Source organism: Malaclemys terrapin, chromosome 2 (genome assembly GCF_027887155.1).
Source record: "Malaclemys terrapin pileata isolate rMalTer1 chromosome 2, rMalTer1.hap1, whole genome shotgun sequence".
Classification (NCBI taxonomy): Eukaryota; Metazoa; Chordata; order Testudines; family Emydidae; genus Malaclemys; species Malaclemys terrapin.
This window is the reverse complement of record NC_071506.1, coordinates 111,465,362-111,477,365: the sequence shown is the minus strand read 5'-3', so window position 1 is coordinate 111,477,365 and position 12,004 is coordinate 111,465,362. Positions and strand designations below refer to the sequence as shown.

At 37.7% G+C, this 12,004-nt stretch overlaps 1 protein-coding gene across 4 annotated transcripts in view; it reads left to right on the top strand.

Annotated features, from left to right (window-relative positions):
• Nucleotides 1–12,004, top strand: part of NUP153 (nucleoporin 153) — a 76,517-nt gene that overhangs the window by 27,414 nt on the left and 37,099 nt on the right. For 2 of the 4 annotated variants that reach the window (XM_054018930.1, XM_054018927.1), the window contains exons 2-9: nucleotides 727–943; nucleotides 2,938–3,186; nucleotides 4,555–4,694; nucleotides 4,777–4,905; nucleotides 7,075–7,191; nucleotides 7,321–7,365; nucleotides 7,458–7,511; nucleotides 10,334–10,480. In XM_054018930.1, the coding sequence (XP_053874905.1) occupies nucleotides 727–943; nucleotides 2,938–3,186; nucleotides 4,555–4,694; nucleotides 4,777–4,905; nucleotides 7,075–7,191; nucleotides 7,321–7,365; nucleotides 7,458–7,511; nucleotides 10,334–10,480 (1,098 nt within the window). The remainder of the gene's footprint in view (nucleotides 1–726; nucleotides 944–2,937; nucleotides 3,187–4,554; nucleotides 4,695–4,776; nucleotides 4,906–7,074; nucleotides 7,192–7,320; nucleotides 7,366–7,457; nucleotides 7,512–10,333; nucleotides 10,481–12,004) is intronic. The other 2 variants (XM_054018928.1, XM_054018929.1) reach the window with 2 other exon arrangements.

Below are 12,004 nucleotides of genomic sequence, written 5' to 3'. Positions count from 1 at the left end.
CAGACTGCACGGCCATCACTGCTGGAGAGCTCTGCATCGTTGCCAGTGCTGCTGTGATCGCCACGATGTCCAGACAGGAAATGAGATTCAAACTGGCCAGACAGGAAAAGGAATTCAAATTTTCCCGGGGCTTTTCCTGTGTGGCTGGTCAGAGCATCCGAGCTCGTACTGCTGTCCAGAGCGTCAACAGAGTGGTGCACTGTGGGATAGCTCCCGGAGCTATTAGCGTCGATTTCCATCCACACCTAGCCTAATTCGACATGGCCATGTCGAATTTAGCGCTACTCCCCTCGTCAGGGAGGAGTACAGAAGTCGAATTAAAGAGACTTCTATGTCGAACTAAATAGCATCGCAGTGTGGACGGGTGCAGGGTTAATTCGATGTAATGGCGCTAACTTCGACATTAACGCCTAGTGTAGACCAGGCCTTAGTGACCTGGCTCCTGAAGTTCAATCAGAGTTTTGAGAATTAGGTGAGAGAAGGGCATCAGGGAGATTGAGAACTCTGATACAGGGAAATAAATAAATTGTCCAATGAATATGCTTCATATTCGTCCTCAAGGAATATAATACTTTCTTTAAGGGTTTGAAATTCTTGTCTGTTGTATTCATTTTGTCAGCAGCTCTTGCCTGACATCTGTCTTTAGTGTCTGTGTGTAATGTTGCATGTCAAAATATATTTTTGGGTTCATGCTTGTGGTTAAATATAAGCACTTTCTTTTTCAAGCAGGGAATCATTAGCAGAGTTACAGAATCAGTGAAGAATATCGTACCAGGGTGGTTACAAAGGTACTTCAATAAAAGTGAAGATGAATGTGTAGATGCAAGTGAACCTACAAGCCAGCAGGAAACTCCAGTAAACTACCATCATGGTTATGCGGATGATGACACCCCAGTGTTTGATGGGAGGGTCACTCCTGAGTCAACAAGAATTAATTTAGAAGGTATGTGGGAGATTGCAATCAAAACTGTCGCCAGTTAGTTGAATAATCTTTATTCATAGATTTACATTTCGGAATTAATTATAACTTAAGGGAAATTGGAAGGAAAAGCAATTTTACAAAATCTGATAAAAATGTTTTAATAACTTTTTTCAATTTTAAGTGCAAACATGTCATTTGAACATTGTCTTCCTGTGTTCTCTGAGGAGTGTCCTATAGGGAATTATATGTCAATGAGTTTCACGTAATCCATTAAATAGCTGTTAAATGGTCATGATTTTTAGTCAGGAGTAACCTGGATTGTTTATAAACAAAAGATCTCTAGATGGAAAAACTCTTATCTCATCACCATAGAAACAATGGTTATGGTTCTTGTTTTGGGAACTGTGATACTGATGAGCAGTCCTAGAATGAGTGGAAGATACCCTCCTTGGAGTCCTGACCTTTTTAATCAGGCTCCTTTGATCAGTAATAGAGGTGATAAATTCAGGTTAGTTCTTAATTACCTTAAAATTAAGATACCTATAAACATGACAAGGTTGGCAGGACATGGAAATAGTTTCTCAGGTTTGCAGTACAGGACTATCCAGATACTCCCATCTGTGAGCATGTATTAAAAATGTTTGCTGTGGTGGTGATCACCAAAACTGCTAGCCTGGGTAAGGAGGTCATTTGTGTGCATCTATCCTTAGATGACTGTCAAATTGGAGGAAGTTAGTTGCCTCTGCTAGCAACACCATCTGAAGAAGACTTTAAGGGCAAATAAGAACATTTACAGCACTCTCAGTCTTTGACTAGAGAGCAAGTTTTCATAAAGGAATAGGAGATGTCTTCAGGACTGAGGAACACATACTGTCTTCAATGGAGAAGTACTTACAGGACTTCTCAGCAAGGACAACCACACAGCAGATTTACTCAAACAACTCCAAAGGATTAGGAATTACACTACTATCCAGAACCTTTGACCAGTTATGATGTGAATGGGGAATGCCACAGATAAATCTTAATGACTTGAGAACAGAAAAAACAAACTCCATATAATCAGCTTTCAGGAACCATTGACCTGAAGCACAGATGCTCTCTCCCAGGCTGGACCTTTAGCCTGGTATATATAATTCCTCTCCAGATGTTGTCATAAAAATCGGCTGGAGATTGGGCAGACTGGTTAGTGACCCCACCATGATTCTGGACACTGAGCTAATTCATAGATGCTGATATCAATAGCATTTGCTTTCCTAGAACTTCTGAGTAAGGCCTCGGGCTCCTTTCAGATAAAATATATTGCAATAGCCATCTCCTTCACACAAGAATTATAAGACCTAATCTACCAATAGCCTTTCAGAACTTCAGACCTTTTGATTTATTTGAGAAGTTGCTCATCTGGTTACTATAGGGTGGCATCAGTTTCACACAAACTAAGAGGTTTGTATCCTCTGTATGCTAAAATCCCAGCAATAACTGATGGCAGGGACCCAACATTTTTCATCTGTAGGGGGAGCCAGTACAATAACATTTAGAGAAGATACCAAAAAAGTACCTTTATTACATATAATCAAGTGACTATTAATACTTTTTATCTAACAGAGATTGTATTAATTAGGTGAATTGTCTGTCTGAATCTCATCGTTTTCTTCATACATGCATTTTGTAAATTTGCATATATTTTGTGTGATGAAAGACCCTATTTGAGAGTAATTGGACATAGGGGACAAAATTAGGGCTGCTAAGGAAACCTTGACATTAAATTTCCTAACTTGTTTGTAGTTTAAAATTTTGTTTAATGTCACAGTAGGTTAAGTATTTGCATGTAGTGCTGCTGCTGTCAGCACCACTGTATGGGTGAGGAAGAAGTTAAATTTGGCTTATCTCTATTTTGTACTTGATACATGGCAGTAGAACGACTGTTGATAAAAAACAGCTCTTGATTTCTGTGTGCTTGTACACTCACCTTGCCTAATAGAATCCTAATTGTGTTTTTTTTTTTAATTCCTCTTTAGAACCGTCCACAAGTAGATCTGCATTAAACTTCTCAGATGTATTAACAAGACCCTCTCTTCATCGGAGTCATTTGAATTGCACCATGTTGGATTCCCCATCAGCACATTGTCAGCCTTCCACATCCTCTGCATTTGCAATTGGCAGTTCTGGACTCTCTCTTGTAAAAGAAATCAAAGATTCTACCTCTCAGCATGATGATGATAACATCTCAACTACTAGTGGCTTCTCCTCTAGAGCATCTGATAAAGGTAACTTTTATTTTGCTACGGTCATATCTGCCTTATATGATGATCGTGTTTCACAACATGAATAAATTGAGTTTGCTTTGTATGCCATCTGTCATCTTAGTAAATACAAAATTTGTTAGTGCCAATTACTTAGATGTATATCTTCTGGTATTTAAGAATTTAACTTTGTTTAAGTATCTGAAATATTACATCACATTGTAATTTTTAGATGAGTGTTCTGAAAAATGCTGTTATGAGGCTAGGATGTCTCAGGATTTGGTGATGGAATACGAAGCCTTTCACCTAGGTTATACTCAAATCTAAGTTGAGGTAGTAGTGACTGACAGCTCATTGTACTCATGAAATGGGGTGGTGGTCTCAATCTATTTAATCTTAAATAGATGTTCACATCAAAATCACCAATGTAATTCAGCCCTGAAAATGGGCTGGGGTGTTCTGCAGGTTAAAGTTGAGGCATATGGTCAGGGTCACGTGGGGAGACTTGCACTGCCTGTGCTTTATCTGTTTTGTGGACAGAGGACTTCAGTTTTCAATACTGACAAGTCTGTCACATTTCATGAATACTACATTCACTAAGGAAAAACATTCTCAACATTTTAAAGTAAAAATCTTAAGTTTTGGACTGACACCTTTGGGAGACTGAGGTTCTTTATCTTCAGAATAAGTGCTGGACAGCACAGGCAGCCATATTGCAGGTCTCCACATACTGTGCATCTAACATAGCTCCTCCAGAAAGGGGGAGAGCAATCCTTAGGGGTGAGGATAGTTGTTTCCATGCTATTGCAATTCTTGGCCTACCTGAATTTGTCAGTAAGAATGCTGGTGGTTTCTATGGACTATTTGATAGTAATGGGAACAAGAGCATTATCTCATTTCAGATGGATAACTAAACAGTTACCAGATTTATGAATGAGGCATTTCTGACCTGGGCTAGTCTTGAACCATTAACTTACATATGAAGGACTTAGTATCTGATTACCAATCTACCAATCCCCATGTGTTATAGTCTCCTCCTGTCTTCGTCAGAAAGAAGAAATACCCTTTTATAGTAAATCCATCAGTATGGTCAGTTCTGTTTCGTTCCTTGAATTTCCATTATAAGGGCTAGTTGTGTATGCACTTTTGTGAACAGGGCCTTGGTTCAGGGATGATGTTGGTGCTCCTACTTTTTGATGCAGATTATATTGCCATAATACACAATATTAGTCTGTTTAAAGAACCCTGAAACCTAGGGGTAGAATAGTGCAGGATTAAATATTGGATTTTATTATGTGTCTCCTTAATGCTGTTTTATATCCAATTTTCTGTGTGTATTAACTAATTTACAATTTATAATATGATTTACACACACAATTGTCCTTTTGTCAGATATAGCAGTTTCAAAAAATACATCAGTACCACCACTCTGGTCCACAGAGGCTGAACGATCTCATTCTCTCACACAACATTCTGCTACCAGCTCTAAAAAACCTGCATTCAACTTATCTGCTTTTGGAGCCCTATCCCCTGTGAGTACTGCACAATACAAGTTTTAATCACATTAGTTTTGTGTCCATTTTGCTAACTGCCTGTTAATATGTCTCTCTGCAGTCACTTGGTAATGCTTCTGTCCTTAAGACAAGCCAGCTTGGGGATTCTCCATTTTACCCTGGAAAAACCACTTATGGTGGTGCAGCTGCAGCAGCAAGGCAATCTAAAATACGAATTACTCCTTATCAGGTAAGAAAAACTATTGGTAATCTGGGCAGGGAAGAGCAGTTGAAATGTAAAATGAAAATTTTGTCTTGAAAACGTGCACATAAGATAGATCAAAAACTTACTTTATTATCGAATACTTCAGTAGTAGAGACTAAACTATTATAGAGATATCACTGACATTTAGTAATGGGGGAGGAAACTGTCAAATGTAGAAGTCTTTAACCAGGAAAGCTTCCAGTATTAAAGGTAAATTTCATGAGCTTATTAACCTGTGGGACTACTGGTGATGAATAGTTGCTTATTAAAGTGATTTTGAGTTTAAAAACTGTTGTAGAGCAACCATTGCTTCTCCAGTGTGCATACACACTCTTGCACAGTTTTTATATTTCAACAAACAGCCTCTAAAAGGAGTGTTGTAGCCATGTTGATTCCAGGATATGAGAGTCACAAGGTGGGTGAGGTAATATCTCTTAGCGGACCAAATTCTGTTGGTGAAAACTTGAACTCTGTAGCTTGAAAATTTCTCTTTCACCAACAAAAGTTGGTCCAATAAGAAATGTTACCTCACCCACCTTGTCTCACTGGAGGAGTAGTACTCAGTCCTTGGCTCTCATGAAGACCTGTGCTTCTCCTGTTCTTCCTGGATGTAAACCAGAATAAGTGAAACACTGAGTACAGGTTTCCATGATGAACTACATGCATCCTAATCTCTGCTGAGTAGAAAAGTAAAGGGTCAGTCAAACTGCCTTGTTTGTGTAATAGTAATATTGTAAAAGCGATCAGTGAAACTTACAAATAGTACAGTGCTGTTTGTTGTCTGAGAGACAGGGACAAGCTGTATTATAACAAAGTTATACTTGATCATGTATCTTTAAATTGGAAAACTTATAGCAGAAACAGTAGTGATTGCTTTAAAGTTGCATAACAATTTATATATAATTTGCACGTGCTTAACTATACACATAGTATATGTGTGTGTGTGTGTGTGTGTAAAACATCAGGTAACCTTAACTACAGCAGGAACAGATGTTTGTGCCTATTTGAAAGTTTTCATATTTAAAGTGACATACTACTTACAAACAAGGTAGTTTTGCTGACATTTATTCTTCTACTCAGCAGAGATTAGGATACAATCCTAAATGCAATGTCAAGATAGACAGTATAACACAATCCATTTAAACATTTACATAATCCGAATGGATGTACATGGCACTTTACAAAGATACAACTCTTAAGGACAGAGAATGATTTATAGACTAAGACCATGTCTAATATAATAAATGCTATAAACAGCCAAAAAAAATTGATTGCAATTTTTCAAAAATCAGTTTTAAAAAATAAACATAATTGGGCCTGGGGAAGGGGAACTAAAATGGCAAGCTTCCTTTGAAGGAGGGACTAAGCTCACATCCTGCCCATGCTATTTGTTGTGGGTTACAGCCAGTATTACTAGCTGCTTGTACCCTCTATGCTTTGCTTTCTGCCCGCACATAGCAACAGTGTGATACACAGCATTCATCTGTGATTACACAAGGGGAACCTAGGATGCCAACAATAAATTAGTATTCAAGAAAGCTTTCCGAGTATTTTTCCTTTGGACCTTTGTTGCTTCTCTTTTATAGTTTTATTTGATATGTATTGTTGTAAATATAAAGGTTTCTCTTCTTTATAAAGAAGTTACAAGGCACTGTAGTAGCAAAATATAAACTCTGAAAATAATTAAAAAGAGAAACTAAAAATTGGAATTCCTGATCATGATGTAAACTGATTAAGGTGATTCACTATACTGTCATGTAAATCTGACTTCTCTTGCTTACTCAAAGTATATTCTTCAGAAGTGACTTCCAACATGAGCCTTTATTTAAATTTTCTTTCCTGCCCTCCTTCAAAAAAGATAGCAGGCCCATTATTTTCTTCTTTTTCAGCCTTTTACATTCTGATTCAAAGAATAGGAATTGAAGTGATTTAAGATGTCACTTTGTCCCACACCTATCTTTCAGGCACATGGGGGGATAATCCAACTCTTGCTGTGAAGTCAGTAGGCTCCCATTTTCTTCAGTTGGTCCTCATTGAGCTCATTCCCCACATCTCTTCTAAAAAATTGGGATCCAACCCATTGTTGTCCCAAAACAAATAAATATATGAATGTTGAAGTCCAACATTTTAACATTTATCATGCTAACTTTTCAGACACCAGTCAGAAGACAAATGAAAGCTAAGCAAGCAAATGTGCAATCCTATGGAGTGACAAGTTCCACAGCGCGGCGCATCTTGCAATCTCTGGAGAAGATGTCAAGTCCTTTAGCAGTAAATGGCTCTCATTTTACTCTATTGTGTTTCAGTGCAAGAGCATGTAACACATTCTAAACTTACCTGCACCATATTGGTGAAAACTTTCTTAATATAGTTTAACTTACTGTAATATTTATTCAACAGGATGCTAAAAGGATTCCATCTTCTGTTGCTTCTCCACTGTCTTCTGTAAGTTGGTCTCTAAACTGTCTTCTCTTTTGTTGGCTGCCAACCTCATTGTAAAGAATTTTTCCTCTAACACGTGGCTTTTTTCCTTACAGCCTGTGGACAGGAGCATGCTGGATATTACTCGCTTCCATTCAAAGAGAAAACAGGTAAGGATTCGCTGATACCCAGGTGGTTTATCAATTGAATTAAAATATTCATTACTTTTAAGTACTGTGAAGTTTCTGCAAACCTATAGTGCAGTGGTTCCCAAACTTGTTCTACCGCTTGTGCAGGGAAAGCCCCATGCGGGCCGGGCCGGTTTGTTTACCTGCCGCGTCTGCAGGTTCAGCCGATCGCGGCTCCCGATGGCTGCGGTTCGCTGCTCCAGGCCAATGGGAGCTGCTGGAAGCGGCGGCCAGGGGCCGAGGGACGTACTGGCCGCTGCTTCCAGCAGTTCCCATTGGCTTGGAGCAGTGAACCACGGCCACTGGGAGCCGCGATCGGCCGAACCTGCAGACGTGGCAGGTAAACAAACCGGCCTGCCAGGGGCTTTCCCTGCACAAGTGGCAGAACAAGTTTGGGAACCACTGCTATAGTGGATATAAGCAATAGGATATTAACTCACATAACATTAAAATTATATTTTGTTTGGGTTATTAATGACTAAAAATGTTCTCTTGTCCACACTATAGCTGGGAGGGCTGGGATGATTATCCACTCCACTTCTGGGGTAGGCTGCTTTCGTGTTGCTCTTTCTTGCTGTTACTAAAAGGAACATGGCTGGAACTCTAAAGGGAGCTTTGCTTCTTCCCGTTACTTGTTGGCAAGCAAGGTGTGTGTTAGACAATAGTTTGAGGAAGGTCTTGTGCCGGAATAGTGACCGGGATTGGGAAAAAAAATATATATATTTATAAATGGTGCTAAATGACTTTGCCAGGCTTGTGTTTAAACTAACGATATAAACTTGTTACCTGGGCTTCTTAATGCTTCTGTCGTGAAAAATGGTGGTGTGTCGAGGAGGGAAGGAATTTTGTAATTTCTGGTCATCTCTGTAATTTTAACCAATGTTCTTACACATAAGAATAAGGTTAAACTGTTGTTAAAGAAGCCCTAATTAGTAATAATGGTATGGTAAATCCTGATTCCTGTCATGGTGTTAACAAGTGAAAAATGCTAATGAATTTTTCAAGTTTTTCAGATATTTCTAATATTGCATAAATTTGGGATCTGAGACCACTATAGAAATAAAAATATTGTTTTCCTTCCATAGCATCCACCACGTGAAGTTTTACACAGAAAATGGAGAGAATGTCTCTTACATTTCTATACTGACCATTTGACTAGAAATATTATTACACTTGATGGTGTACCAGATCATTATAGAATCCAAATCTTTTGTAGTTGAGCATTTGTTGAAAAGATGACACTCTCAAACACAAAGTATAGTGTGTAATTTCTTCAACATAAGTGTCACTGCAAAGAAAACTGTAGTATAGCATTTTCATTTAAATTATAGAGCCACACCTGTGTTGAGGCATTAAAAAAGATGTAGCAGTTACGCAACAGAGCCTGGCGATGTCAAACTAAACAAATGTTGCACACAGCTGTCACTGGCTGAAAGAAAAGGAATTGTCTATTCATACTGCAATATTTGGCAAGAAGAGGGAAGCCCTTGATAATAGTAATTGCTGGTCAAGACAAGGATTGTTGGGCGATTTTTGTTTTGTGTTTAGCTGCCAGAGTAAGTGGACTGTTGACAGAACACTTGTGTTCTTAGTAAAAACTGTTTCAGTTGATACCAGTAGTGCAGTACATTTCTTATTTTAAAAACCCACGTAGGCCAGAATAGCACTCACATTAGTGCTTTTCATCTGTAATCCAGTATCAGAAAATATTCTACCTACCTTTCCTTATAATGTTTTGATAATGCACATTAAAATTCGCAGTGCAAAATTCTTCCATTTAGAGTGGACTTAAACTTAGTTTAACACATACTTTATGGAAGGTTTCAGAAGGAGACAAGAAGCATTATTGTAATGAGCTTCTAGAAAGATCCTTTTCATGAAATAATCCTTGAAATTACGCTAGGGGAAATAAAATTTTGGCTCCATCCTGAGTTATGGGGATATTGTTAGTTTAAAAATAATATTGTAAATTATTTTCTCTACTGGTGTTTGACAAAACTAGTTTACTGCAAGTGAAGCAGATTATAAAATTCAGATTAATTTTCACTATTTACATATTCAAACATTTCTTTGTTAGGACAATGAAGACCAATGAAGTCAGTTTAATTTTTAGATATGTAGTGTAGCAATGTATATGTTGCAAATATAGTGCATGTGGTATTTGTTTAAAACAACTCTTAACATTGGAATGTTTTTTAAAAAGAAAATAAATGAAAGATTCTTTTTGTGTTCGTCTTTTTGGTTCTTCTGTAGAAGCTTGATTTATGCAAAATCCAAAATTTTGGATAAAAATTGAATTGACATTGTCTCTTCTTAAAATGGGTCAGTAAAATAAAATGTGGGGTAAAATTTTCAAAGTGCCTGCATAGTTCGAGGGCTTAGTTGACTAATGCTGTTGTATTTTTTTTAGGATGAGATTTGTTGGAGTAATCAAATCCAGAGGGTTGATTGATTAGCCATTAGCACTTTGACATAGAAATCTATTACCTGGCTTCAACTATGAGCACAAATTTCATTGTGTGTGTAAAACAGGATAATACTCTGATTTCAGTGAATTAATGTTACTAAAATGTTACTAAAATTAGCTGAGGAATCCTGATTTTAGATTCAAGACACTGTTGGATACCTTGCTTGACTTTCTAATTTCCCCATGCGCATTAAATACCTGTATAGCACACAAAAACACCTCACTGAGTGCAGTGATTGCGTAGAGGTTGTTAGCTAGTTTTATTCAGGTTTTTAAGTAAATATAAATGATCCCAAAGCCTCCAAACTAACTATATTGATTGCTGCATCTTTTGAAGGTGGAATCCCTGCACCCTCCAGTCCAGAAATTAGTGACACCGAAGACAATTTCTCAGTCAATGAGTCGGTTACAGTATTTTAAACCATCTCTGACTCCAGCTGCTGAGTCAGGCAAGATTAGACAGAGAGTAGACGTAAAGCACAAAGTAAGTACGCTTTCTCTTAACAGTGGAAAAGCTATAAATAGTTCTCCTATTGAGATGTTGTTACCTGTCAAGACAATTTATAGAACATTCAGGGTAATGCTTAAGACAGTAGGAATCCTTGTAAAAGGAATATTTGAATTTGTGTCAATATTTATTGTATTCATGGATCAGAATGTGATTGGTTGGTCATCCTCAGTGTAATGATGTGTGCTGCTGGCTTGGACTATATTTTGGACTGAAAGGATAGCACAGAAGTGCAGTAAATTTTGAGACCTAGTTATGATCAATTCTAGTCTTACAAGAAACACCTGCTGAAATAATTATCTAGCAAAACTTGGATTGCTGTCATGCTAAATAAACACACTTAAGCTGGGTATAAACTACCCTTCAGTTAAGCTATGGTCTCCTAGTGATCTAATTTGTGGCATTTCAGTTTGTGTTACTCTAAAATTTTATAGGTAACTTATAAAACATATAAACTTTTGCAGTTTGTTCTAATATACCATAGTTCCCAGACAAAAATTGTACCTTGTCCTTTTCTATTAAGCAAATACACCTTTACCCCGATATAACGCTGTCCTCGGGAGCCAAAAAATCTTACCACATTATAGGTGAAACCGCGTTATATCGAACTTGCTTTGATCCACCGGAGTGTGCAGCCCCACCTCCCTGGAGCGCTGCTTTACCGCGTTATATCCGAATTTGTGTTATATTGGGTCGTGTTATATTGGCGTAGAGGTGTACTGGGGACTGGAAAGTTAAGAGGATATCTTTTGAGATGGTTGAACCAGAAGAGTGAGGGAACCCCACTGCCTGTGCTGCTATCTGTTTTGCCAGATATAGTCTATGGAGGAGGATTAAGTAGCACTGGCATGAGTGGGAGGAACCAACCTATGGATATTTTTGAAAGTTAAGTGAAGTTTATGGGTTGTAAAACAGTTGAACAACCAAGTGGAATAAGGCTTGGAGGAAAGAGGGTGCCATTTACGTTTCTGTAGAAAGCATAGTTGTTAAAACTCAGAGCAAGTATTGATATTTTCACTACGTATTCTCCCTTGGGCTCTTCTGAGTAAAACTTGAATGGATTTTAGGCAGCACACCAACATATTATTTCCCAGGCACAGACATTTGTAATACTGTCTATTATGGTGGAGTTAGTTATGGCTCAGTAGTTAAGTCTCAGTTCCCTTTTGTCCTTAAAAGCAGGGATTTAACCTTTTTGTTATTAAAAAACTACAGCATACCCTCCCTAAACTTACAGGACTTGCTCTTTTTACAAAACGAATTTTCTGAGAATTTACAAGTAAATCTGTTAATAAGTTTGAGTTAACTTTCTTAAATGATAGACTTACTCAATCTGTCAAGTCTTTTTGTTTTCTTGACTGATCTTAATAAAAAAATGACAGACACTTCAAACTTCTATGTGCAGTACTTTAAAATCAATTGAAATCTTTTGTGCATAGGCTGTATTTGAAGAAATTAGGTTGTAATGAAGCTAAATTAATGATTGTATTTAATTGTTAT